At 33.3% G+C, this 27,258-nt stretch overlaps 1 protein-coding gene across 1 annotated transcript in view; it reads right to left on the bottom strand.

The window, feature by feature from the left end:
- The window catches only part of LOC109836926 (eukaryotic translation initiation factor 3 subunit A-like), a 27,408-nt gene extending 457 nt beyond the window's left edge, over positions 1 to 26,951 (bottom strand). The window contains exons 1-14 of the mRNA XM_020404969.1: positions 26,848 to 26,951; positions 26,636 to 26,737; positions 25,528 to 26,009; positions 24,851 to 25,066; positions 24,394 to 24,762; positions 24,272 to 24,301; positions 23,350 to 23,577; positions 22,100 to 22,261; positions 19,243 to 19,464; positions 18,962 to 19,162; positions 18,166 to 18,372; positions 17,997 to 18,077; positions 1,485 to 1,686; positions 1 to 115 (exon numbers count right to left, since the gene is read on the bottom strand). The exon at positions 1 to 115 is cut by the window's left edge and continues 457 nt beyond it. Coding sequence (XP_020260558.1) covers positions 1 to 115; positions 1,485 to 1,686; positions 17,997 to 18,077; positions 18,166 to 18,372; positions 18,962 to 19,162; positions 19,243 to 19,464; positions 22,100 to 22,261; positions 23,350 to 23,577; positions 24,272 to 24,301; positions 24,394 to 24,762; positions 24,851 to 25,066; positions 25,528 to 26,009; positions 26,636 to 26,681 — 2,561 coding nt within the window. The 5' untranslated portion in view covers positions 26,682 to 26,737; positions 26,848 to 26,951. The remainder of the gene's footprint in view (positions 116 to 1,484; positions 1,687 to 17,996; positions 18,078 to 18,165; positions 18,373 to 18,961; positions 19,163 to 19,242; positions 19,465 to 22,099; positions 22,262 to 23,349; positions 23,578 to 24,271; positions 24,302 to 24,393; positions 24,763 to 24,850; positions 25,067 to 25,527; positions 26,010 to 26,635; positions 26,738 to 26,847) is intronic.

Here is a 27,258-nt window from a genome sequence, read left to right as displayed (position 1 = left end):
TCCCTTCTTTGCCTTTCTTTTTCTTCCAGTTCTCTCTCCCTCTGCCTTTGCTTTTCGGCGATTTCATCAAGTTTCGCCTTTCGCTCTGCCTCTTCCTTCTTTTTTCTTTCAGCCTCTGCAAAGAGTTATTGAGAGAATTACAGCTCAATTCACAAACAAACTAGTTTTAGTGTAGATTGTCCTTCCACAAAAATACGTTGCTTACGTCGCAACTCAAGAGTAAGACCCAACACCAGCATGGATAGGCAAAGTAGTTAAGAGGTCAGGCAATACTAGCTACAAGCGAAATACTTACATAGTTATAGTAAGGGCTAAGGGTTAATTGCGGATAGAACCCTTGTACTGTCACCCAATAGTGGATATAAACCTTGTAGTTCTATTGTAGATATACACCCCAGTCCCCACCCCACCCCAGTGAATTTTGTTGACTATTTTACCCTCAAAGAAAGAGAAATTATATTTTATTTGACAAATAGACCTCAGAGTGTAAAAGAATCAAAAGATTTTGTCACAGGGGTCTCCGTAATTGGATGATGAAAAGGGGTCTATCCAAAACAATAGTTCTGCAGTGGGTCTACCGGCAACGAACTCTTATAGTAAATGTTTTTTGTCTATCACCTTTGATAGGATTCCTTCATTGTGCCACGTAGTATCTCGTATTCATCTTATTGCACAACCAAAGGGAAAATATTGTCCATAGGAGTTCAAGAATGTGGTTCTGTAGCTAAAGCATCAGGCGGGTAATATGAATGTTTAAAAGTGCTTTCCACCAGTTTAACATAGACCAAGATATGAGCCATGATAAGTATTTTTGAAGGGAAGGCAGGAACAGGACGAGGCAAATCACCAAAGTAAATGAAACAGAAACAAATAAAGACAACCTATTCCCTGGATAAAAGAAACTGGCAAGGCATTCTAATGTGATTTTTTCTATCAAATAACAAATGCTCAAACTAACTCATTGATGTCATCAAGCAAAACTTTTCCGAGCCAAAAGGAAGCTTAAGGTGCACACCATTAATGATATTGGTTTTTGGCATGGGAACTGAGCAAGATGAGAGACATCGAGTAGTGTGGTACTAAGAGAGCAGACTTAGTTGGATCACTCTTTGGGGTGTGGCATGCTCGAAGCAATGGTCATATGTATACATGGATACATACAACCAACAGCATCATTTGTTTCCTTCTTTGAACAATTCTTTTCAATGCGGGTCGAATAAACCTTTTCCTTCACTCACTGTTTCTTCTATGATATTTAAGCAGGTCACCTATTTTGGAGACCATATGTGAATCTTTGCAATCTGAGGGCAGGGGTGGGGAGTACAAGGATGAGAGTCCAGAGAGTAAAACCAGCTACGACTCTGGTGAGACTAAAAAGAGTTCACTAGCACTGGAATATGACAGAATTTTGTAGGAAAATTTAGACTATATCATTATCTAACAAGAACATCAAAAAAAGAGAAGAAAAGAAAAGGGAACAGTACCTTCACGCTTTCGAGCTTCTTCCTCTTCCTGCTGCTTGACCAGCCTTTCTTCCTCAGACTTCAAATAGAAAAGCAGCTTCCTTTTGATCTCTCTTTCGCGCTTCCTTGATGCAATTACCTGGGTGATTCGATCCTCTCTCTCTTTCTTCAGACGGCTAAACTCAGACTCACGACGGCTGACAATTCGTTCCTGAAAAATAACCTAGGTACAGAAAAGATAGATATTTAGCTCATCGGTCATAACTATTTCAAAGTCTACTGACAAAAACAGAAATGCCAAATATTGTAGCACATAATTCCTTGTCTTAGGCAGAAGACAAGAAATCAAGACATTTAGCTCGTATTTGCATGTCACCAGATAAAAGAAGGCAACTTGGAAGCAAAAAATAAGAAGGGAAAAAAAAAGTATCAACTACTTTAGGATACCCCTCTCCCCAGAACCCATCTTACTGAGCAAAATAAGGAAAAAGAAGCTACAAAAGCATACTTAAGTGAGCCAATCAATTGGATAGCATTAATTACTTTAAGATACACAAAAGCTAGTAATCGCATTAATAATGCAAAAATATTTTCTAAATTTGACTTAAAGTCAGGATATTGGCAAATCCAAATTGAAGAAAAAGATAGATATAAAACAGCTTTTGTTGTTCCATTTGGACATTATGAATGGAATGCTATGCCCTTTTGATTAAAAAATGCCCCTTCTGAGTTTCAAAATATCATGAATGAGATATTCATTCCTTATACGGATTTCATTCTGTCATATATAGATGACATATTAATATTTTCTCAAAATTTTGACCAACATGTCAAACATTTAGAAATATTCAGGACTTTAGCTATAAGAAATGGATTAGCAGTATCTGCTCCTAAAATGAAGTTATTTCTTACCCAAGTAAGATTTTTAGGTCATAATATCCATAAAGGAACAATAATTCCTATCGATCGAAGTATAGAGTTTGCCTCTAAATTTCCTGATATTATTAGTGATAATAAGCAACTACAAAGATTTTTAGGCTCCCTTAATTATATTGCTGATTATTATAAAAATCTAGCTCAAGATACAGCTATTTTATATAATAGATTAAAAAAGAACGCTAAACCATGGTCAGATCAGCATACTGAAGCTGTTAAAAGAATAAAAACCAATGTTAAATGTTTACCTTGTACTCATTTAACAAACACTGAATGGTTTAAAATTGTTGAAACAGATGCCTCTAATTTAGGCTATGGAGGTATCCTTAAACAAATTAATCCAACTACTAATAAAGAGCAATTAATTAGATTTACCTCTGGTAAATGGGATAAAGCCCAATTTAATTATTCCACTATAAAGAAAGAAATGCTTTCTATCATTAAATGCTTATCTAAATTTAGAGATGACATTCTTAATCAAGAATTTCTTCTACGTATTGACTGTAGTTCTGCTAAGAGCGTTATTGAAAAAGATGTTAAAAATCTTGTTTCTAAACAAATCTTTGCCAGGTGGCAAGCTGAACTAGCTATGTATGAATTTAAAATCGAATATATCAAAGGTAGTAATAATTACTTACCTGATTTTCTTACTCGTGAATTTTTACAGGGTACAAATGAAGCGGAATAATCCCTCTTCAAGAGGGGGGAGAGGCAGGGGTTCACCCCAAAATCAAAATATTCAGAGGGCTTATAGTCCTTACGAATTTTTTGAAAATTCAAATCTTGAGCCAAGTTCATGGAGAACTATAGCCAAAAAGAACTACTCTAGTAGCCAGGCTCTGATACCAATTCTAAACATGCATTTAATTAAGACAATAATTTAAAAAGAAGAACTTACAGGGTTCTACGACCCACTCTTAAGATAATAGCTGGATCTTCAATCTTATTTATAGAACTGATCTTACAAGAGACACTCAATTCTTCACACTACAAGCTCACACTTGAATCGGAAAATATAAGCTAAAAAAGCACACACTTACAACAAGCTAAACTTCTCCTTATATAGATGAGGAGAGAATAAAGATATATGATACGTGGCAACTGCACTGACACCGCACTGATATTGCACTGGCAAACACACTTGGTAAAGCATCTACTTTCTAAAAGGGGCTTTATAAAAGTTCCTTTAGAAAAAGCTTCTTTGAGAAGTAGTGGAGAAATATAATCAAATGAGTGGCTCCCCGGGGCTCAGCTTATTGGGACCTGTTATCTTTACATAATTACAAGTCTTTTCCTTTACCTTTTAGGTCAGATGTTGGAGTCTGATTAAGAATCCCCATGGCAGCTTTCCAGATGTCTTCTTCATCTTCTTCTTCTTGTGCATCTGGCAAAGTGCTTTCATCGCCGCAAGAATTAACACTTTTACTGGACTGAGTATCCATGGTGTCAAAAGCTTCGAAAAATTGTCTTTTCATATGATCAAGACATTTTTGTTTAATTTCTTCTTCTGAAGCTTGCGGGTATTTCCGCCTGATTATTTTAGCTAACTGCATCATAGGGTTAACTTTCTGAATTTCTTGAGACATTGAGTTTTCAAGAACACTATGATTTTTTTTTATAATTTCTTCAATATGTTGTACCTTTTCTTCGATATTGATTCCATTCCACCATCTACAGTAGTGGTTCCTTTTAAGGACAGGAAGATGAAGATTATCCCAATCAGACTCAAAGGTCCATGTCCATATCCATGGAATTTCAGTTTCAGAAAAGAAGTGAACAGCGCATAGGCCTTCGACAATATTATTGTCTTCCATTTTAGAAATAACAGGGTGAGATTCCACCCAGGCAGAATATAATTTTGATAATGGTTCAGGTAAGATGCTTAATTCAGCACCATAAATCGTCCACCAGTTGTAGAACCAAGAAGGAATACCCTTTTGAAGAGCTTCTGGACATAGCTTTATTAGCCAAGTATGTTTATTTTTGGGATTCTGGTATAAGAAGATATTATAAAAAGCTTCCTTATAATCCCAATAATTGAAGGAATAAACTTGGCTAGATTTCTGAGCTTTCACCAAAGGTAGATCTTGATTTGGTTTTAAAGCCCATTTCCGAGGTAAAATAACCTCTTTAATTATGCATTTACTAAAGTTGGGGGAGATAGTCCTATTTTCAGATCCCCAGAAATGGGTTATTTCCATTCCCGTTTGTGTAATTAAGGTCCTCATCCATGACCTAGATTTTAATGACAAAGTGGGATAATAGTTGTCATTTAAATATCTTGTTCTGATATGATCAATATCTTTTATAGAAGAGATATCTTCCGGTTCTAGATATAGAACCGTCTCTGATCCCCTTTTAGGAGTCCACTGTACTTTATTTTTCACTATGGCTGAGAAGGGCTCAGGATTTTCTTCTTGATTGACTTCATTTATAAAAGATTATTGACCAGACCTTTATAAAAGGCTTTAGATGGGCTTGGGCTTTGAGTCTGGCTACTAGAGTAGTTCTTTTTGGCTATAGTTCTCCATAAACTTGGCTCAAGATTTGAATTTTCAAAAAATTCGTAAGGACTATAAACCCTCTGAATATTTTGATTTTGGGGTGAAGCCCTGCCTCTCCCCCCTCTTGAAGAGGGATTATTCCGCTTCATTTGAACCCTGTAAAAATTCACGAGTAAGAAAATCAGGTAAGTAGTTATTACTACCTTTAATATATTCTATTTTAAATTAATACATAGCTAGTTCAGCTTGCCACCTGGCAAAGATTTGTTTAGAAATAAGATTTTTAACATCTTTTTCAATTACACTTTTAGCAGAGCTACAGTCAATTCGTAGAAGAAATTCTTGATTAAGAATGTCATCTCTAAATTTAGATAAGCATTTAATGATAGAAAGCATTTCTTTCTTTATAGTAGAATAATTAAATTGGGCTTTATCCCATTTACCAGAGATAAATCTAATTAATTGCTCTTTATTAGTAGTTGGATTAATTTGTTTAAGGATACCTCCATAACCTAAATTAGAGGCATCTGTTTCAACAATTTTAAACCATTCAGTGTTTGTTAAATGAGTACAAGGTAAACATTTAACATTGGTTTTTATTCTTTTAACAGCTTCAGTATGCTGATCTGACCATGGTTTAGCGTTCTTTTTTAATCTATTATATAAAATAGCTGTATCTTGAGCTAGATTTTTATAATAATCAGCAATATAATTAAGGGAGCCTAAAAATCTTTGTAGTTGCTTATTATCACTAATAATATCAGGAAATTTAGAGGCAAACTCTATACTTCGATCGATAGGAATTATTGTTCCTTTATGGATATTATGACCTAAAAATCTTACTTGGGTAAGAAATAACTTCATTTTAGGAGCAGATACTGCTAATCCATTTCTTATAGCTAAAGTCCTGAATATTTCTAAATGTTTGACGTGTTGGTCAAAATTCTGAGAAAATATTAATATGTCATCTATATATGACAGAATGAAATCCGTATAAGGAACGAATATCTCATTCATGATATTTTGAAACTCAGAAGGGGTATTTTTTAATCCAAAGGGCATAACATTCCATTCATAATGTCCGAATGGAACAACAAAAGCTGTTTTATATCTATCTTTTTCTTCAATTTGGATTTGCCAATATCCTGACTTTAAGTCAAATTTGGAAAATATTTTTACATTATTAATGCGATTTAATAAGTCCCTTTTATTAGGAATAGGATATCTTATCCATTTTAAGACTGTATTTAAAGGTTTATAATTAATAACAAGACTCCATTTTAAGACTGTATTTAAAGGTTTATAATTAATAACAAGACGAGGTACTCCTCTTTCTTGTTCAGCAGCATTATTAACATAAAATGCTGTACAACTCCAAGGAGAATATGATTTCCTTATTATTTTTTTTTCTATAAGAGAGCTTATTTCATTTTTGCATAAATCTAGATATTCTTTATTCATCTGACAAGGTCGAGATCTTGTAGGAATATCATTTTCATTAAAATTATCAATATATGGTAGAGAAACAATATGTTTCTTTCTTTCCCAAAATGCATTTGGTAGATTACTACATATAGTAATTTTAAATTTATCTTCTATTTGAGTTATTAACTCTTTTTTCATTTTAATTTGTTCTTCTATTTGAACAAATAAAACTTCTTCTCTTAGAAAATTAATTTGATTTTCTTTGAGAATAACTTTTCGAACTTCGTTTAATAAACGAGTTTGAGGATCAGAAATAAATTCAAAAATTATTTCATTGTTTTTATAATTAGCTTTAATACCTTTAGTATCTACCTGAACAATAGGCATAATATTATGTAAAAAGGGAGTTCCTAATATGAACACATATGTGAGCATTCGGTAATTTATATTTAACATTTAAATTGTTTCCATTAGCACTACTCAGATTCTGAGTAGTAATTTCAAAAAATTTTGAAGGTATTAATCCTTCATTAATACAATTTAGATTTGCACCACTATCTACTAAAGCTATAAGATCTGGTATAACAACATGTTCTGCTATAGCTAATGTAATTTTTATATACCACTTTTGAGAGGTAACATGTCTTAAGATTTGTAAAAATTCTGCATTTTCATTCTCTTGTTCTTTATCAGAGTTATTTTCTGATATTATCAGAGTTTTTTGATTTTCTTCATTATTTATTTTATTTTATATATATTTATTTTCTTGTTTAAGATTTTTAACTTCTTTTTTTAAATCTTGAATTTCTTTATTTAAATTTGATAAAGAAAGAGATTTTGATGTGGAAGCCTGACTCTTGTCTTTTTAGGACTTCTGACATAGAGTAAACATTTTCAATGTTTGGTTTGTCAATTTTTTCTTTGGTTTTTAAAAGAGATTCTATTAATTCTCTTTTTGTTTCAGAAGATATATCTTCAGATATAATTTTAGTAATTAGCTCTTGATTTGAGGATATCATATTAATGGATAAACCATTCATATTAACTATTGCTTTCCAATAGTCAGCATTTTTCTCACAAGTTTGAATATTACATACACAAGGTGTGTCAAATTCTGACTCAGAGTAAGATGATTCATCTTCTTCAGATTCACTATTAATCATTATTTTGTATAAAGTCTATTCTGACTCAGAGTAAGATGATTCATCTTCTTCAGATTCACTATTAATCATTATTTTGTATAAAGTCTTTTTAAGACCTTCATCTTCAATGGCATCTATCTTCTTTTTTGAATAACATTTACTAGCATAGTGCCCTATTTTTCCACACTTATAACAGTGGATTTCTTTTTTATCTTTTTTAGATTTAAAAGGTTTTTTATGTTTATCCTTTTTATGTTTATCTCTTTTTTCACTGTTTTCTTCTCTAACAAATCTTTTCTTTTTCTTTTTAAAAGAAGAATATTTATGTTTAGAATCCTTTATAGGTTCTTTATCAACTCTATAAGGTTGATCGAAAGCGAATTGTTCGCAGAATTCTCCTAATTCTTTTCTTTTTGTGAGTCTTTGAGACTTTAATTAATTTTTTAATTTTAAATCATTACATAGGGCTAACCCTTCTTTAATACAAGCATTTGTTAAATACCCATAAGTTAAATTTTCATAAGGAAGATAACCTCCATGTTCATCTCTTATTTTATTTCTAACTCTATCAGCAAATAGAGTAGGTAAACCATCAATAAATTTAGATTTCCAATGTTCGCTATTAGCATTATCAAGCATCATAACTCTGCTTAGGAAAGTATCTTTATACCATCTAAAATGGGTTAAAGATGGACATCTAAAATTCTGTAGAAGAGTCATTATTCTTTCTCCATTATCTTGATATAATCCAGTGAAATGGTGTGTAATCGCTAACATTAACGTATAAATAGCATCTTCTTGTGGGATACCATTTACAATTTTTGTTGCATTTAAAACTTCATCTTTAGCATTAGAAGATAAATAATTATCCCACCATCCTTTAAGGACACCAGTAAAGCCACATGTAATATAAGAAGCAATGACTTTGTCTGTATTACCATTTTGTCTACATACAGTAGAATACATCATCATTCTATGCATAGTAGAATATATAAGAGAGTCAGAGGCTCCATCTATATTCCATTCATAGATGTTCCTTCCATTATAATCACTTTGAATATATGTGTCATTTTCTTCAAATAATACATCAGTAGGAGTAGGTCTTTTATAATAATATCTCTCAATCCTTTTTGAAGGATTTTTTATTTTGTTAATTGATGAAAATTGATTTTCTAGTGTTAATAACTCATTTTGGGTTAACTCATCTTCAGATATTTCTTCTTGAAAATTATCATTTTCAGAATCTTCACTTTGAATAAAAGATGAAGTGGAAGCTACCATATTTAGCTTAGAGTTATTAAACTTCTTAGTTAAGAATTCTATTATATCAGAAGTTACTTCATCACCTCTTTTAAAACCTGAAATATCTATAGGAGGTTTTATCTATTATATCAGAAGTTACTTCATCACCTCTTTTAAAACCTGAAATATCTATAGGAGGTTTTATCATAACATTTGCCTCTCTACTATCAGTGTTAATAATCTTATTTGTTTCTAAAATTTTTAATGAGGGTATCACTTCATTAAATTTATTTATTAATTTATCTAAGTCATCTTCAATTCTTGTTAATTAGTTTCCTACTATTTGAAGATGTAGATTTGTATAATTATTTTGTTTTATTATCTTATTTAACTCTTTAAGAGTTATATCTGTTGATTCATTTTGTTTAACAAAAGCATTAGTTTCTAGATTACTAGAATGGATTCCAGATATTTTTAAAGCATCTGTTGAAGGATATATAGATCTTATATTCATACTAGTGGCAGATTTTCATTGTTTATAATGTTCTTCTATTACTCTAACTTGATTTGTTTGATTTTGTATATAATACTTTAAAAACCATGGTATAAAATATTCTATTTTTTTCTCCTTTTGCAAGTCTGTATAATACTTGTCTTTAAATTCTAGCTGTTCGGTTTTTGAAAAGTTTTTAAAAAACCATTGTCTAATTTCTTTATGTTTTTCTTCATAAAATTCTTTATTAAGAAAGTTTTTTATAAACCATTGTCTAATTTCTTTATGTTTTTCTTCATAAAATTCTTTATTAAGAAAGTTTTTTATATCTTTGTTTTCTTTAATATTCATTTTAACCAGGCATTCTAAAACTCATTTCAGAGCTGGTTGGAGAATTTCTCTCCTTTTCTTTATTGTATAATCCATGAGGAATATTATTTTATGAGATATTAATGCCTTTAACATCATTCGTTCTATAAGAACCTGATCTAGAAACAGAGACTGATTTTCTAGATGTACTAGTAACATCAGATAATCTAATAGTTCGCGAAGGATTAAATATAATTTCTACTTCTCCATCAACCGTCTGGGTTATTTGATCAATTTCTTGATTAATAATTGGTTGAGGTTGAACAGCGTTAGGTATGACCCAACTGTCAGGGAAATTTATTTCATCCCATTTAATTTGTCTATTAACAGCAATATTAGATGATAAAACATTAGTTTCGACCAGTACTGTTTTTCCTGGTTTAGAATGAATCTTAGCTTTTGGAGCTAAAGATGTTAATGTTTTATAATGAATTCTGTAAATTATGGCTATAGTCTCAGATCCTGAGATAAAATTATAACCATGTGTTTTTATATTTAAACTTACTGCCTCAAATATATTTGGGTCAGTTAAAGATAAACTTAAGTTTGGATAGACATTAAAATATACTGACCCATTACAAAGACTAGTTTCCATTATGCTCATTAACGATTGGGTCCAATTTAAACATCTTGCATCTCTTAAACAAGTTAATATTGATGCATTTAATCCTTGAAGAGTCAAGGGTCTGAAAGCGACTTGTATTAAGCCTATGTGGATATAATTGTATTTATCCATATAAGGTTCAATATCAACAGGACTAAGCAATTGTAAAGTTTGCTCATCACGATCTACAGTCGTAGTTCGTTCAAGGGTTTTAATAGTTATTAAAGATTTATAATCCAAAAACCCAATTTTATAAATATCTTTATTAGGAATAGCAGGAATTGTCCATTTATTTAGGGCCTCAATTTCAGAAGTATATTTTGTACGTAGAATGAATGATGTATTCTACTGTATGTAGACAAAATGGTAATACAGACAAAGTCATTGCTTCTTATATTACATGTGGCTTTACTGGTGTCCTTAAAGGATGGTGGGATAATTATTTATCTTCTAATGCTAGAGATGAAGTTTTAAATGCAACAAAAATTGTAAATGGTATCCCACAAGAAGATGCTATTTATACGTTAATGTTAGCGATTACACACCATTTCACTGGATTATATCAAGATAATGGAGAAAAAATAAGGACTCTTCTACAGAATTTTAGATGTCCATCTTTAACCCATTTTAGATGGTATAAAAATACTTTCCTAAGCAGAGTTATGATGCTTGATAATGCTAATAGCGAACATTGGAAATCTAAATTTATTGATGGTTTACCTACTCTATTTGCTGATAGAGTTAGAAATAAAATAAGAGATGAACATGGAGGTTATCTTCCTTATGAAAATTTAACTTATGGGTATTTAACAAATGCTTGTATTAAAGAAGGGTTAGCCCTATGTAATGATTTAAAATTAAAAAATCAATTAAAGTCTCAAAGACTCACAAAAAGAAAAAGAAAAGATTTGTTAGAGAAGAAAACAGTGAAAAAAGAGATAAACATAAAAAGGATAAACATAAAAAACCTTTTAAATCTAAAAAAGATAAAAAAGAAATCCACTGTTATAAGTGTGGAAAAATAGGGCACTATGCTAATAAATGTTATACAAAAAAGAAGATAGATGCCATTGAAGATGAAGGTCTTAAAAAGACTTTATACGAAATAATGATTAATAGTGAATCTGAAGAAGATGAATCATCTTACTCTGAGTCAGAATCTGACACACCTTGTGTATGTAATATTCAAACTTGTGAGAAAAATGCTGACTATTGGAAAGTAATAGTTAATATGAATGGTTTATCCATTAATATGATATCCTCAAATCAAGAGCTAATTACTAAAATTATATCTGAAGATATATCTTCTGAAACAAAAAAAGAATTAATAGAATCTCTTTTAAAAACCAAAGAAAAAATTGACAAACCAAACATTGAAAATATTTACTCTATGTCAGAAGTCCTAAAAAGACAAAAGAGTTAGGCTTCCACATCAAAATCTCTTTCTTTATCAAATTTAAATAAAGAAATTCAAGATTTAAAAAAAAGAAGTTAAAAATCTTAAACAAGAAAATAAATATATATTAAATAAAATAAATAATGAAGAAAATCAAAAAACTCTGATAATATCAGAAAATAACTCTCATAAAGAACAAGAGAATGAAAATACAGAATTTTTACAAATCTTAAGACAGGTTACCTCTCAAAAGTGGTATATAAAAATTACATTAGCTATAGCAGAACAGGTTGTAATACCAGATCTTATAGCTTTAGTAGATAGTGGTGCAGATCTAAATTGTATTAATGAAGGAATAATACCTTCAAATTTTTTTGAAATTACTACTCAGAATCTGAGTAGTGCTAATGGAAACAATTTAAATGTTAAATTTAAATTACCGAATTCTCACATATGTGTTCAAGGAACTTGTATCCCTATTCCTTGTGTTCTTGTTAAAAATCTATCGCAAGACATTATATTAGGAACTCCCTTTTTACATAATATTATGCCTATTGTTCAGGTAGATACTAAATGTATTAAAGCTACTTATAAAAACAATGAAATAATTTTTGAATTTATTTCTGATCCTCAAACTCGTTTATTAAACGAAGTTCGAAAAGTTATTCTCAAAGAAAACCAAATTAATTTTCTAAGAGAAGAAGTTTTATTTGTTCAAATAGAAGAACAAATTAAAATGAAAAACGAGTTAATAACTCAAATAGAAGATAAATTTAAAATTACTATATGTAGTAATCTACCAAATACATTCTGGGAAAGAAAGAAACATATTGTTTCTCTACCATATATTGATAATTTTAATGAAAAGGATATTCCTACAAGATCTCGACCTTGTCAGCTGAATAAAGAATATCTAGATTTATGCAAAAATGAAATAAGCTCTCTTATAGAAAAAAAAAAATTAATAAGGAAATCATATTCTCCTTGGAGTTGTACAGCATTTTATGTTAATAATGCTGCTGAACAAGAAAGAGGAGTATCTCGTCTTGTTATTAATTATAAACCTTTAAATACAGTCTTAAAATGGATAAGATATCCTATTCCTAATAAAGGGGACTTATTAAATCGCATTAATAATGCAAAAATATTTTCCAAATTTAACTTAAAGTCAGGATATTGGCAAATCCAAATTGAAGAAAAAGATAGATATAAAACAGCTTTTGTTGTTCCATTCGGACATTATGAATGGAATGTTATGCCCTTTGGATTAAAAAATGCCCCTTCTGAGTTTCAAAATATCATGAATGAGATATTCATTCCTTATACGGATTTCATTCTGTCATATATAGATGACATATTAATATTTTCTCAAAATTTTGACCAACATGTCAAACATTTAGAAATATTTAGGACTTTAGCTATAAAAAATGGATTAGCAGTATCTGCTCCTAAAATGAAGTTATTTCTTACCCAAGTAAGATTTTTAGGTCATAATATCCATAAAGGAACAATAATTCCTATCGATCGAAGTATAGAGTTTGCCTCTAAATTTCCTGATATTATTAGTGATAATAAGCAACTACAAAGATTTTTAGGCTCCCTTAATTATATTGCTGATTATTATAAAAATCTAGCTCAAGATACAGCTATTTTATATAATAGATTAAAAAAGAATGCTAAACCATGGTCAGATCAGCATACTGAAGCTGTTAAAAGAATAAAAACCAATGTTAAATGTTTACCTTGTACTCATTTAACAAACACTGAATGGTTTAAAATTGTTGAAACAGATGCCTCTAATTTAGGCTATGGAGGTATCCTTAAACAAATTAATCCAACTACTAATAAAGAGCAATTAATTAGATTTACCTCTGGTAAATGAGATAAAGCCCAATTTAATTATTCTACTATAAAGAAAGAAATGCTTTCTATCATTAAATGCTTATCTAAATTTAGAGATGACATTCTTAATCAAGAATTTCTTCTACGAATTGACTGTAGCTCTGCTAAAAGTGTAATTGAAAAAGATGTTAAAAATCTTGTTTCTAAACAAATCTTTGCCAGGTGGCAAGCTGAACTAGCTATGTATGAATTTAAAATAGAATATATCAAATGTAGTAATAACTACTTACCTGATTTTCTTACTCGTGAATTTTTACAGGGTTCAAATGAAGCGGAATAATCCCTCTTCAAGAGGGGGGAGAGGCAGGGGTTCACCCCAAAATCAAAATATTCAGAGGGCTTATAGTCCTTACGAATTTTTTGAAAATTCAAATCTTGAGCCAAGCTCATGGAGAACTATAGCCAAAAAGAACTACTCTAGTAGCAAGGCTCAAAGCCCAAGCCCATCTAAAGCCTTTTATAAAGGTCTGGTCAATAATCTTATAAATAAAGTCAATCAAGAAGAAAATCCTGAGCCCTTCTCAGCCATAGTGAAAAATGAAGTACAGTGGACTCCTAAAAGGGGATCAGAGACGGTTCTATATCTAGAACCGGAAGATATCTCTTCTATGAAAGATATTGATCATATCAGAAAAAGATATTTAAATGACAACTATTATCTCACTTTGTCATTAAAATCTAGGTCATGGATGAGGACCTTAATTACACAAAAGGGAATGGAAATAACCCATTTCTGGGGATCTGAAAATAGGACTATCCCCCCAACTTTAGTAAATGCATAATTAAAGAGGTTATTTTACCTCGGAAATGGGCTTTAAACCCAAATCAAGATCTACCTTTAGTGAAAGCTCAGAAATCTAGCCAAGTTTATTCCTTCAATTATTGGGATTATAAGGAAGCTTTTTATAATATCTTCTTATACCAGAATCCCAAAAATAAACATACTTGGCTAATAAAGCTATGTCCAGAAGCTCTTCAAAAGGGTATTCCTTCTTGGTTCTACAACTGGTGGACGATTTATGGTGCTGAATTAAGCATCTTACCTGAACCATTATCAAAATTATATTCTGCCTGGGTGGAATCTCACCCTGTTATTTCTAAAATGGAAGACAATAATATTGTCGAAGGCTTATGCGCTGTTCACTTCTTTTCTGAAACTGAAATTCCATGGATATGGACATGGGATATGGACATGGACCTTTGAGTCTGATTGGGATAATCTTCATCTTCCTGTCCTTAAAAAGAACCACTACTGTAGATGGTGGAATGGAATCAATATCGAAGAAAAGGTACAACATATTGAAGAAATTATAAAAAGAAATCATAGTGTTCTTGAAAACTCAATGTCTCAAGAAATTCAGAAAGTTAACCCTATGATGCAGTTAGCTAAAATAATCAGGCGGAAATACCCGCAAGCTTCAGAAGAAGAAATTAAACAAAAATGTCTTGATCATATGAAAAGACAATTTTTCGAAGCTTTTGACACCATGGATACTCAGTCCAGTAAAAGTGTTAATTCTTGCGGCGATGAAAGCACTTTGCCAGATGCACAAGAAGAAGAAGATGAAGAAGACATCTGGAAAGCTGCCATGGGGATTCTTAATCAGACTCCAACATCTGACCTAAAAGGTAAAGGAAAAGACTTGTAATTATGTAAAGATAACAGGTCCCAATGAGCTGAGCCCCGGGGAGCCACTCATTTGATTCTATTCCTCCACTACTTCTCAAAGAAGCTTTTCCTAAAGGAACTTTTATAAAGCCCCTTTTAGAAAGTAGATGCTTTACCAAGTGTGTTTGCCAGTGCAATATCAGTGCGGTGTCAGTGCAGTTGCCACGTATCATATATCTTTATTCTCTCCTCATCTATATAAGGAGAAGTTTAGCTTGTTGTAAGTGTGTGCTTTTTTAGCTTATATTTTCCGATTCAAGTGTGAGCTTGTAGTGTGAAGAATTGAGTGTCTCTTGTAAGATCAGTTCTATAAATAAGATTGAAGATCCAACTATTATCTTAAGAGTGGGTCGTAGAACCCTGTAAGTTCTTCTTCTTTTTAAATTATTGTCTTAATTAAATGCATGTTTAGAATTGGTATCAGAGCCATGCTTGGCTAAATATCTTCTTACGATTTATTTGTGTTTTGACTTCTTGTAAGAATGTAAAAATATTATATGTTCTTTCCTTTCTTCTTTTATGAGCTTAGTATTTGTCTATGGAACGTCACCAAAGTCGCGTAGTGTAAAACCCAGTTGTTGCCGAGATGGCGTTGAAAGGGTAGTATAATTCGTTGACAGACGTGTAGACTTTTTACTAGGTTGATTTCTGAAGAAAAGAAAGAAAAATAATAATTTTATATCCTTATGAAAAGTCTAACATAAATAAATCTGTAAGATTTTTTATGTCAGAACTAATTCCTTCCTTGTCTGCCTTAAGCAAAACCCTTAATAAGGGTAAAAGAGTAAAAAATGCTCAAAGTACAGAATATACTTCTGAAATTGAGGCCCTAAATAAATGGACAATTCCTGCTATTCCTAATAAAGATATTTATAAAATTGGGTTTTTGGATTATAAATCTTTAATAACTATTAAAACCCTTGAACGAACTACGACTGTAGATCGTGATGAGCAAACTTTACAATTGCTTAGTCCTGTTGATATTGAACCTTATATGGACAAATACAATTATATATATATATATATATATGAGAAATATGGATATGCTTGGTACCAAGCATAAATTTTGAACTTGGTAGTGAGGTGGGACAATCCCCTCCACTCATTCAGATGGGGGACCACATTCACATGGGTTGAGGAGTGCATATGGATATGCAACCATTTGAATGAGTAGAATGGATTATGTCACCTCACTACCAAGCACAACTTTTTGTGCTTGGTACCAAACATACCCATTTTTCTCTTTTTATATATAGAGAGAGAGAATAATGAGTGTGCTTAGCACCAAGCACAAAATTAATGTTTGGTAGTGAGGTGGTTTGATAGTGAGTTGGCTCATTCCCATCCACTTATTTAAAAAGAAGACAACATTCACATGAGTTCACATAGATTACATAGTTGAATGAGTGGATGAGAAGTGGTCACCTCACTACCAAGCACCAAATTGGTGCTTGGTACCAAACACACCCGTTATTTTCATATATTAGCTTATTACAAATAAAATAAATTCAGCATCACTGACAATGAGCCTAATGGATGTTTTGTGCTCTAGTCCTAAACTAAGGATGCATGTGCTAACAGTTGAAACAAAGAAAAAGTTTGTTAGCTATATAGCAAATGAAATCTTATGAAGAGAGGTTAGCATATCAAAAAGATAAGAAACTTACACAAAAAACCAGTTAAAGTACAAACTTCACAATCCTCTACCTGTGATATGAGCTCATACTACATTACTAGCAGTGTTGTAAATAGCGGCCAATAGCGGGGCTATAGCGGCGCGAATAGCGGTCGCGGCCCTTCAGCGCTACGCGTAGGGGTTTCGCGGCAGGCTTAAGCGGGAAAATCCGCTATTCATTCGAATAGCGCGTAAAAGCGGATTTTAGCGGGTTAAAAGCGGGTTTTCACGGTTAAAAGCGGGTTTTCGCGGTTAAAAGCGGATTTTCGAGGTTAAAAGCGGATTTTTGTTGTTAAAAGCGGCTAAACCCGCTATCACACATATTATGATGCTATATTTCTTGAATTTCTTCATAGTTTCATTCATACAACAAGCTTATTAATTGTTATTTATTGATAATACAAGAATTTTACAACTAATTGAATTTTCTTATTATTTAGGATATTTAAATATATTTAAAGTTGACCGCTATTTGACTATGCGCTATTTGCCGCGATTTCGCCGCAATAGCCCGATATAGCCTTAGCGGTACCTCGCCGCGACGCGCCGCGATCCGCTATCAGCAACCTTGATTACTAGGCACCCCCTCTCTCCTCCAACGATCTCTATTGTGACATTATAGACTGTGAATCCACATGAAAGACGTCAAACAAATCTAAAATGATCATGTGTTCTAATGTCTAAACGATGATGTTGCTAATTGATCGATGGACACAAGATGCAATGTTGCTAAGTAACAGAAATCTTACCAACCAAGTTATTTGAAAGTATGGATCAACCCATCATTTTTTGTTTTGATTGAGAACTCATTCAACCTATATTTTTTTCAGTAGCAACACTCCTAAGCTTCAGTTGGAAACAAGAAGAATGTACCCATGTACCCTAAAAAAGGTGGTACCACCAGAGGCTTGGTAGCAATATCTCATTCAGATGAAGACCATACAAATTGCAAAGAGAAACAAAAGAACGGGGGTTACCATCACATAGAACCTATTTGGTATAACTACGGGGAATTTAAACATGAAAAATTTACAAACCAAGTACAAATGCATAGAGGTACCGATTTTAGATGACTAATGCCAAACAAAGACAAAAAATTCAGATAAACAGCTAAAGTCTCCATAAGCCACAAATATTCAAGAAACTTAAACCAATGTGTAAACGAGCTATACTAACCTTATTCTCCAAGATCCTTGAAAGTCTATTCTTTTCTTGGAGATCGCCAGCATGGTGCTGCCTGCTCAACTCAATCTCTTTCTGTGAAAAGTATAATGGTTTTAACAATATATTCATAAATGGAAGAAAAATAAATTGTGTACAACAAGGAAACAATCATAGAGCAAACCCGCTGCTCTCGTTCATGAAGAATTTGCTCCTCCACAAGGCGCTGTTGGAATGCCTGCTCTATCAGTGGTGCCTCTTCTTCCCTTTTTGCACGTTCCAGGTAATCCATTGTTTTAGCTAGCTTCTGAAGCTTCTTTTCCATCTCGTGACGCTCCTTAAGTTGTTCACTTAAGGCCATCTCAATAAGGGTTTGCTTTGTAACTTTCTCCTGAGGATTTACAACAGAAATACCTCAGTAATTAATGAGGAAATGGTCGAAGAAAATGTCATCAAACAATAGCCTATATTAAGATTGGGAAGCCTATCAGAAGATAAAATGGAAAAGGATACACCAAAAGTGGGGGCCAAAGTAAGACTTTAGATGGGATTTGAACAGGAAATAAAATCTTAGAACTGCAAATTTCAGAGGAAATAAATAAAAAATCATACTAATTAATAAATCATTTACAGTAGTGTTTGTGGGAAAATTGAAGCTTAGTGCCTACTTCAGCAATGACCAACGGTGGGGAAGAATGTAACAGATAAGGAAAAATTATCAGCTTGAAGTAAACTCAGAAGTATAAAAATGCACGCTAGAGCCTTAGGAGTATAAAGTAGATTCATATACCCTAAAGGAGATTAAAGAAAGGAATCTTAAAGAGTCAAGAGAGAGTTTCAATTAAGGAACAACAAGAAGCTGCAGTAAACAATCAGTGACCAGTCCCCACTCAAACAAGCAAATTTTACCATCGTCCAACAATCAGCCGGCTGCAGATATTAACAGACTTGGACAAAGAACAAGACATGGACTAGCTTACCCCCTCGAGCATAGTCTTCTTTATCTTTTTATTCTTCTTAGCTTCGAGAAATAAGGCCTGAGCATCTTGATATTCTTTTTCCTCTATTTCGCGACGAATTCTCTGCTCCATTCGTTTGGTATATTCAGCGGCAAGTCGCTTCTGTTCTGCTTCCTCAGTTATCTTCTGAAGTTTCATTTTCTTTGATTCTTCTTCTTTTTCCTAAATAATTCACATTGCCTCTTTAGTATTCAAACGTGTCTTCAGGTAAAAGAAAAGGTTATCAGATATATATATTATACCATTTCTAGCATCTGGCGTTCGTGTTCTTCCTTGCGCTTTTCAATAATGGATTTTCTAGCAAGTAGCCTTTTGTGTTCCTTGTCAACAATGTCCGCTAAACCATACAGGTTATCACCAAGCTTTGACTGCTTCTTTACTGGTGGATACATCAGGCTCCTTGCTTTGTTGAGAGAATCAGCAAGAACAGTTAGGTGATTGCAGATCTTGTCAGATTCAATGTCCTTGAACAGGAGAAAAAACATTTTCACAACTCATCAGAAACTAAAATTGGAGAACAGTGAATCAAATGTTGGTGATGCTATTTTACTTCTTCAAAGCACGGTGCAAGTTCTAGTACAAAACATCATTCCTTCACAAGAATAACAGCAGCATTGAACATGAAAATTATAGTAATGGTCACTATTTATAAAGTTAAGGGGTGCTAGGATATAAAGACTTCATCCACAACAACCTTGCACAGAACAAAAAAAACATGCCTTTTAGCGTGTTTGGCAAATGGTCGAAGTCGCTTATGAGCCACTTTTATGGCTTCTAAGCCACTTTCAGATGTTTGGCAAGTGGCTTATTTTAGCTTATAATCCACCAAAAATAAGCTAGGGTACACTAGATTATTTTTAGTGGATGACCCATGAGGTTTGACCAAGTAAAAGATAAGTATACCCCTTTATGGCTTCACAAAATAACTCATCACCAACACCATGCCTTTTCTGTTCATTTTAACAACAATGATGGATTGTAATCCACCAATTTGCCAAACACTCTACTACTATGTTGCAAATTTCTCAAACATGCTCTTAGTACACAATTCCTAACTATCAAAAACTTGGTTGCCTTTCATTGCTTCTGCTCTACATATATTATACACCATCAGATTTATCCGGATGACTAGCCTCTTAAGTCCAAGTATCATAGATGTGATCTATGCTCAGTATAGATGTGATCTATGCTCAGTGACATTTTCCTACTTAAACAGAGAGACATGTATAAACACTCAGAAGAATGCAACGTCCAGAAAAATAATTCCAGGTGTATGCCAAACCTTCAAAACCAGTTTCATCCATGTAGTTTCAATAAAATCTCTTAAACAACAAGCTTACTGGTTGCTTGAACACATCTTTAAACAATTCAAATATAGACACATTAGATTGGACTTCAAAGAAGAATGAACCTTCTAGAACAGGTAATGTTAAATGACCTTCTGCATGACTGCTGTTTATCTTCATTGTCATTATACTGTCATTATACTCATCAGCAATTCTAATGACTAACTTATCAGCTAAAAAAACTATAACAAACAATTGTGCTCCAGTGTATCACAGACTTAGAACCACATTATCTATTGTGAAACCTACAGCAGTATAATTCCATACGAGTAAAATATAGGTGTGATTAAATGACTAATTATCTCACTCTGCTGTTTATCTTCATTGTCATTATACTGTCATTATACTCATCAGCAATTCTAATGACTAACTTATCAGCTAAAAAAACTATAACAAACAATTGTGCTCCAGTGTATCACAGACTTAGAACCACATTATCTATTGTGAAACCTACAGCAGTATAATTCCATACGAGTAAAATATAGGTGTGATTAAATGACTAATTATCTCACTGCTTCTAAGCCACTTTCAGATGTTTGGCAAGTGGCTTATTTTAGCTTATAATCCACCAAAAATAAGCTAGGGTACACTAGATTATTTTTAGTGGATGACCCATGAGGTTTGACCAAGTAAAAGATAAGTATACCCCTTTATGGCTTCACAAAATAACTCATCACCAACACCATGCCTTTTCTGTTCATTTTAACAACAATGATGGATTGTAATCCACCAATTTGCCAAACACTCTACTACTATGTTGCAAATTTCTCAAACATGCTCTTAGTACACAATTCCTAACTATCAAAAACTTGGTTGCCTTTCATTGCTTCTGCTCTACATATATTATACACCATCAGATTTATCCGGATGACTAGCCTCTTAAGTCCAAGTATCATAGATGTGATCTATGCTCAGTATAGATGTGATCTATGCTCAGTGACATTTTCCTACTTAAACAGAGAGACATGTATAAACACTCAGAAGAATGCAACGTCCAGAAAAATAATTCCAGGTGTATGCCAAACCTTCAAAACCAGTTTCATCCATGTAGTTTCAATAAAATCTCTTAAACAACAAGCTTACTGGTTGCTTGAACACATCTTTAAACAATTCAAATATAGACACATTAGATTGGACTTCAAAGAAGAATGAACCTTCTAGAACAGGTAATGTTAAATGACCTTCTGCATGACTGCTGTTTATCTTCATTGTCATTATACTGTCATTATACTCATCAGCAATTCTAATGACTAACTTATCAGCTAAAAAAACTATAACAAACAATTGTGCTCCAGTGTATCACAGACTTAGAACCACATTATCTATTGTGAAACCTACAGCAGTATAATTCCATACGAGTAAAATATAGGTGTGATTAAATGACTAATTATCTCACTTNTGAAACTAAAATCTATAAGCAAAATATCAAATTAAGAAGTGACTTCAGGACCTGGAAATTTTAGCATTCAATAAAATCCATATTCACACCTAAAACAGATGAATTAACACAGTCTGATGCAGTGGGGTAGACACCAAATTTATAAGACTGAAAAATTATCCTTCAACAAAACCGAAAAAGAACATAGAACTCTTGAGATGCAGAGATAACCTGTTTAAAGAGAAACCACAATATGATCATAATAAACCAAGACACTTAACATGTTCTCATATATATGAGAAAATGCACGAAACAAAGTAAATAAGATGCATAACATTAAGACTATTGAACAGACAATTTGCTGTGTGTACACACCTCATTACCAAAGACAACAGCACCCCTCCGATGGTCAACTTTAACAGCTATGAAATTATATTTTACGGCATCAACTGAAATCTTTTCCACGACTGGAAAGTCAAAGAATGGGATCATCTTTGATAGCACCTCAACCTTCACCGACTGATAAACCTCCGAGACCTGAAGAAGCAAGGGAGAGTTTGCAAATAAATCTAATATATCCCCAGAAAAACATAGTGTAACGCAATAGTACATTTTACATGTACACCCTGATTAAATTAAATTAATAATAACCTTCTACTCTCCAAAGGTCGCTGATAATTGCACTCATAAATTAGCCCCCCTGTTTCCATAGAAGTAACCTTCATGCACATACCAACTGATATGACCCCATACCACACGCAACTTAAACCCTCCATTTATATGAAAGTAAATTTAATGTACATACCAATTTATATGATTACATAACAAATAACCTCCATATGACCATGGGACTATCGGTTGAAATCTTGCTTTCCAGAAGTATTGACAGAATAGAAATATAAAATGCACTTTTTATTTACAGACTTAGGACTGTAATAAGAGACGATAGAAAACCAGATAATAAGTGTCATTCACAAGAAATGTTGCACAGCAGTTAATGCATGCCTACGTTACACAGATACGGGTGTGGGTGCCAACAGGGACACAGGTGAGGATACGGGACATTGCAAAATTGTAAAAGTTAGGATATGGGGACACGGCCATATACATATATATAAAAAATAATAATCTACATGAGACTGATATTGTTTTTCATTCACATGTTATGAGAACTAAAATCCTTATACCATTTTTATGTTCCTTTTATTGAGCAATTATAAATTGACAATCTACTTGTTTTGAACTAGATATCCAAACGACCCTTTAAAATCATAATGAACTAGGTATGTGCTAAAACAAACCTGTCCCGAGTCCAATGAGTAGCATAATTTGAGGTGAAGTGTATGATAAACATTCAAGAAGTGTATCACAAGCATTTTGAACTAAAGCATGTGTCATATAATTAAATATAAGCCTGAAAATGTATGTATATATTCAAGAAGTGTCCAAGCAGTGTCGGACATGAACAAGGACACGGATAGGGGAGCCTAGATGAAGTGTCCGGATAACCTAGATGCATGCCAATGTCAAGGCATGCCATTGGAGTGAGGTCATTAAAATGCCTCAAGCCTACTAACAGGTGTCCAGTAAAAGCGTCTCTACAAAATTAACACAGTAATATGTACCTGTTGTAATACTCTCAAAGTTGTCAGTTTTTCTAGGGCAGGAACATATTGTGCTAGTTGCACTTCTGGAACAGAGGAGGCAGAGGAGAGTTTGCCGCCAAGCTTGGAAATCTTGGTAAGCAAAGGCTGTGCTTTTGATGCAAGATCTAATGGAAGGAATTCGTGTTCCAAGAGATTGTAGAGATCTTTCACTTCTTGTGAGACGCATGTCATTACTCCTTTGGACGCCTGTAGAAAAATTAGAAGATTTTTATACACAAAAAACTAGCTAGTAAAGTAATGTTTATCGAACGTTAAAGAAAACTATGCCAAATAATAATAGCTGAGCTTTCTGCAATTAGCAGTGGCCATTTACTAACATTCACCAGATAAGGCTCACCACAACCCTGGCACAATAAACTTTTAACATAAATCTCACTGCAATACTGCTTATGCCCGTTGGCAGCAGGATAAACTACATAAACAACAAAGTAAACAAACTTAAAACAAATAATAAAGTATATAATCTAACATTAATCTTACTGCAATACTGCTTATGCCAGTTGGCAACATGATAAACTTAAAACAATAATGCAATATAATCTTAAACTAGTAATAAACCAACAATTAAACCCATACTTGAAAATACAAAGAAACAGAGGCTCTCATGTCTCAAGAATTCAGCAGTATGGTAAGGCTAGTCAACTGGGCACAGAAATAATCTATCATCAAATTAAGGTTCCAACTATGTAAGACATCCAGTATTAAAATCAGGTCATCGTATAAGACAGTTCTAGATTTGCTATCCCCTTATGTTTATGTATTACAAGATATGTAAATGCAGTATAGCCATCAGAAACAAAATAGTAAAATGCTGCTAAATGCAGTAAAAAGAAACTAAACATATGGATATTAAAAGTAGCATGAATATTTTGAATCATACCAATTCGTTGAGAAGCGATGAGCGTGAAAGCTGCAAAAATAGAAGTACCCTATATGTTATATTGGCGAAATCTTACAGATACTGACACAATTAGTAAAAAGATCAAACTGAAAGAAACTTACAAGTTCTCTACTCTCTCTTTTAGGATCTGGATTAAATCCAATCAAACTAGACATCCGAAAATTGCGCTCTTTCTCATTTTCAAGTGCCAAATGTGAAGCTCCATGCTTATGGTCATATGGAGTCACGGAAAGTGCAGCTAATAAAACTGATGATGCTATCAGTTGCAAGTCTTTTTGTGTCAAATTTTTGTTGTAGCTTTTCTGCAAAGTGAAGAGCTTCAGCCATGCATAGGCATGGTAAAGGTGATTATCCGCAACCCAAAATATCTCTGTTAGCTTAGCATAGTATACAACCATCAAGGAAGGCTTGGGGGTTTTCTTCACCATGGTCATCAAACCATGAATATCCTCCACAGAGCGGAAAGCTTCCTGCATGACAACAATAGCGATCATGCTACAACAAGAAAAAAACTTCACTTGGCAAACATATAAAGTATGGTGTTGTTGCACGACAAACCTGCCATAGAGACAAATCTGTCGCTATCTTGAGTTGCTCTACTCTTGTATCTAAGTAAAGCTGCAAACTTTCTGGAGCTGTCAGATCAGGCCTATCTCTTTGATCCCGGTACTTATTTAAATTTGCAAGATGGTTTCTTATAATTTCGCATAATCTTCGGAACTCAGTGGTCCTCTTGTACTGCTTACAGAATTGAAATGCTCGATGTGCTGTCATCTACAAACGAAAAGTAAAGACGCATGATATGCTAGCTAGAAACTGATAATTTGACCAAAAACTTCCAATTGTTCGCCACTAAGGCCATTATTTCAACGTACTGATATTTTGTATGCAAAAACCAAAAGTAATAATATGGAAAGCTTACACGGTCATGCATCAAGAGATTATGAAGAAAATATTGTGATGTATGAGAAATCTCATAATTTCACCAAAAGTAATTTCTAGGTATCAAATTCGAAACACCAGTTAAGTAGTCAAGATGCTCGGTGAATAAGAGAAATTTATTGTAACAAATTGTAACAAAGTCTTTTGAAGGAAATTAGGGATCAAAGGTCAAACGTTCATAGTCAAAGACACCCTCCCACTTCAAAGACAACCAAACAATAAAAGACCAGCAACATTGAAATTTTCCAAATTAGAACCCACATATCTATTGAGTAGATGTAATCATGACTTACAGCATATAACGCTTCCAACTTAGAGTTGTTGCGCAAAATCTCAAGCACAGTCCTATATGTTTCCCAAAGAAACTTGAACCACGGAGTCACGAGCTCTCTGTCAGATCTATCCTTCCCTTTCTCCCCACTCACATAACTCAGCATCAGGTCTTCTGGTCTCTTATCGGCTTCAAGATCCTCAACATCAAGAGCATCTTCCAGAGCCTGCGCCTGGCTGCGAGCCTGTTCAGCCTTCTCAGTAGAGAGATGCATGAAATGCTTAATCACCTCTTCCAGAGAGCCGACATTCACTTGTTGACACACAATACGGTACTGAATAAGCCCATCTTTTGCGAATCTGCCTCTTCTCATGTCGACACAAAGCTCTACATACTTGAACATGATCCTTTCGAGGTTCTTCTGCCATGCTCGGTACCTCTTCGATGTAATGAGGTCGTGGAGTGCTTGCAAGGCTGCTTGCTTTTGACCAACATTTATGAGTTCTGAACCCAAAAGGCAAAAAAATAACAAACTTAGTTATCTTCTGCAAACCGAGTAAACAATATACATGCAGAAGAAATTTTAAAAACTTTATACCAGTTCTACAAACTGACAACTACAAAACTTAAATTCATTAGCACAATTCGCAAAGAAGGAATTTCAGAACTAAGAGGTGTTTGCACTTTAGCACCCCAAAGGTTCAACCTTTCATAACTTTGATACCATAGAGTTCTATTCTAAGAATTTCATACTCCAAAGTGCAAAAAAGTTGTCGTAATTATGCTCAATAAAATCAACATAGAAAAGTGAATGAGAAACAGGGTTTCTCATCAAATTTCAGTTTCTTTCGGTTCGGGGGAAGTGAGAAACAAAACTAGGGGTTTGGGGTATCAAATCTTAAAATAGAACTTCATGAATTTAAGAAAGTCTGAACCTTTGGGTATTAAAGTACAAATAAACCTAGAACTAATAAAGCAAACAAAACCCAATTTCCTACACTGGAGAAGCGAAGATCAATTTTTTATCTAAGAGATTGCACTGTGAAGTATCCAGTATAGTCTATCCAGCAAACAAACAATGACAAAGTCAAATTGTCGCAAAAAGATTCATAATTTGTAAAAGAACTGACCTTCAGCGCGCTTCAACGCGTTCTCAGGCTTCGCAAACTGCGCCATGATCACCAAAAAAGATCAAATTACGCCTGCTAAAGATCAGCAGGCGCAATCAACACCTGCAATCACAAGATCAAACTTTTCGCTCATTTCATTGGATTAAAGACCTAGCAGAAAAATTAGTAAGCAAAGTGTGAAACTTGTAAATCTAGGGTTTCGATTTGCGAACCGTTTGAATGAGGATCGACGGGTAATTTTGGGGGAATCCAAAACCCTAGAAACCGCAGCGCCGAAGAATGAGTGCAGAGAGGAGAGAGAAAGAGCTGACATTGCTAGCTTTTATATGAGTTTCTAATCGGATTTGAACGGGTCGGGTCCATGAATCGTAATTAGGATCCGATAAGATAATCGGACCTGGGTTCGGGTCCAAAATCAAGAATTATCTATTGTGTTCGCACTTTGTAGTAGGGCTCGCTTGTAGTGTAACTCCTTAATGGGTTTTTAAGATATCAGTCCCTTAATATTCCATAATTTGATATTAATCCTTCAATGTTCCTTAATCCCTCAAATCGTTGAAATTGCTGATAGGTCCATCAAATCACAAGATTTATTGTAAATTTGTGACTCATGATTGGGTTGG

This window comes from Asparagus officinalis, chromosome 4 (genome assembly GCF_001876935.1).
Source record: "Asparagus officinalis chromosome 4, Aspof.V1, whole genome shotgun sequence".
Taxonomy (NCBI): domain Eukaryota; kingdom Viridiplantae; phylum Streptophyta; class Magnoliopsida; order Asparagales; family Asparagaceae; genus Asparagus; species Asparagus officinalis.
This window is presented reverse-complemented; position numbering and strand designations above follow the sequence as displayed.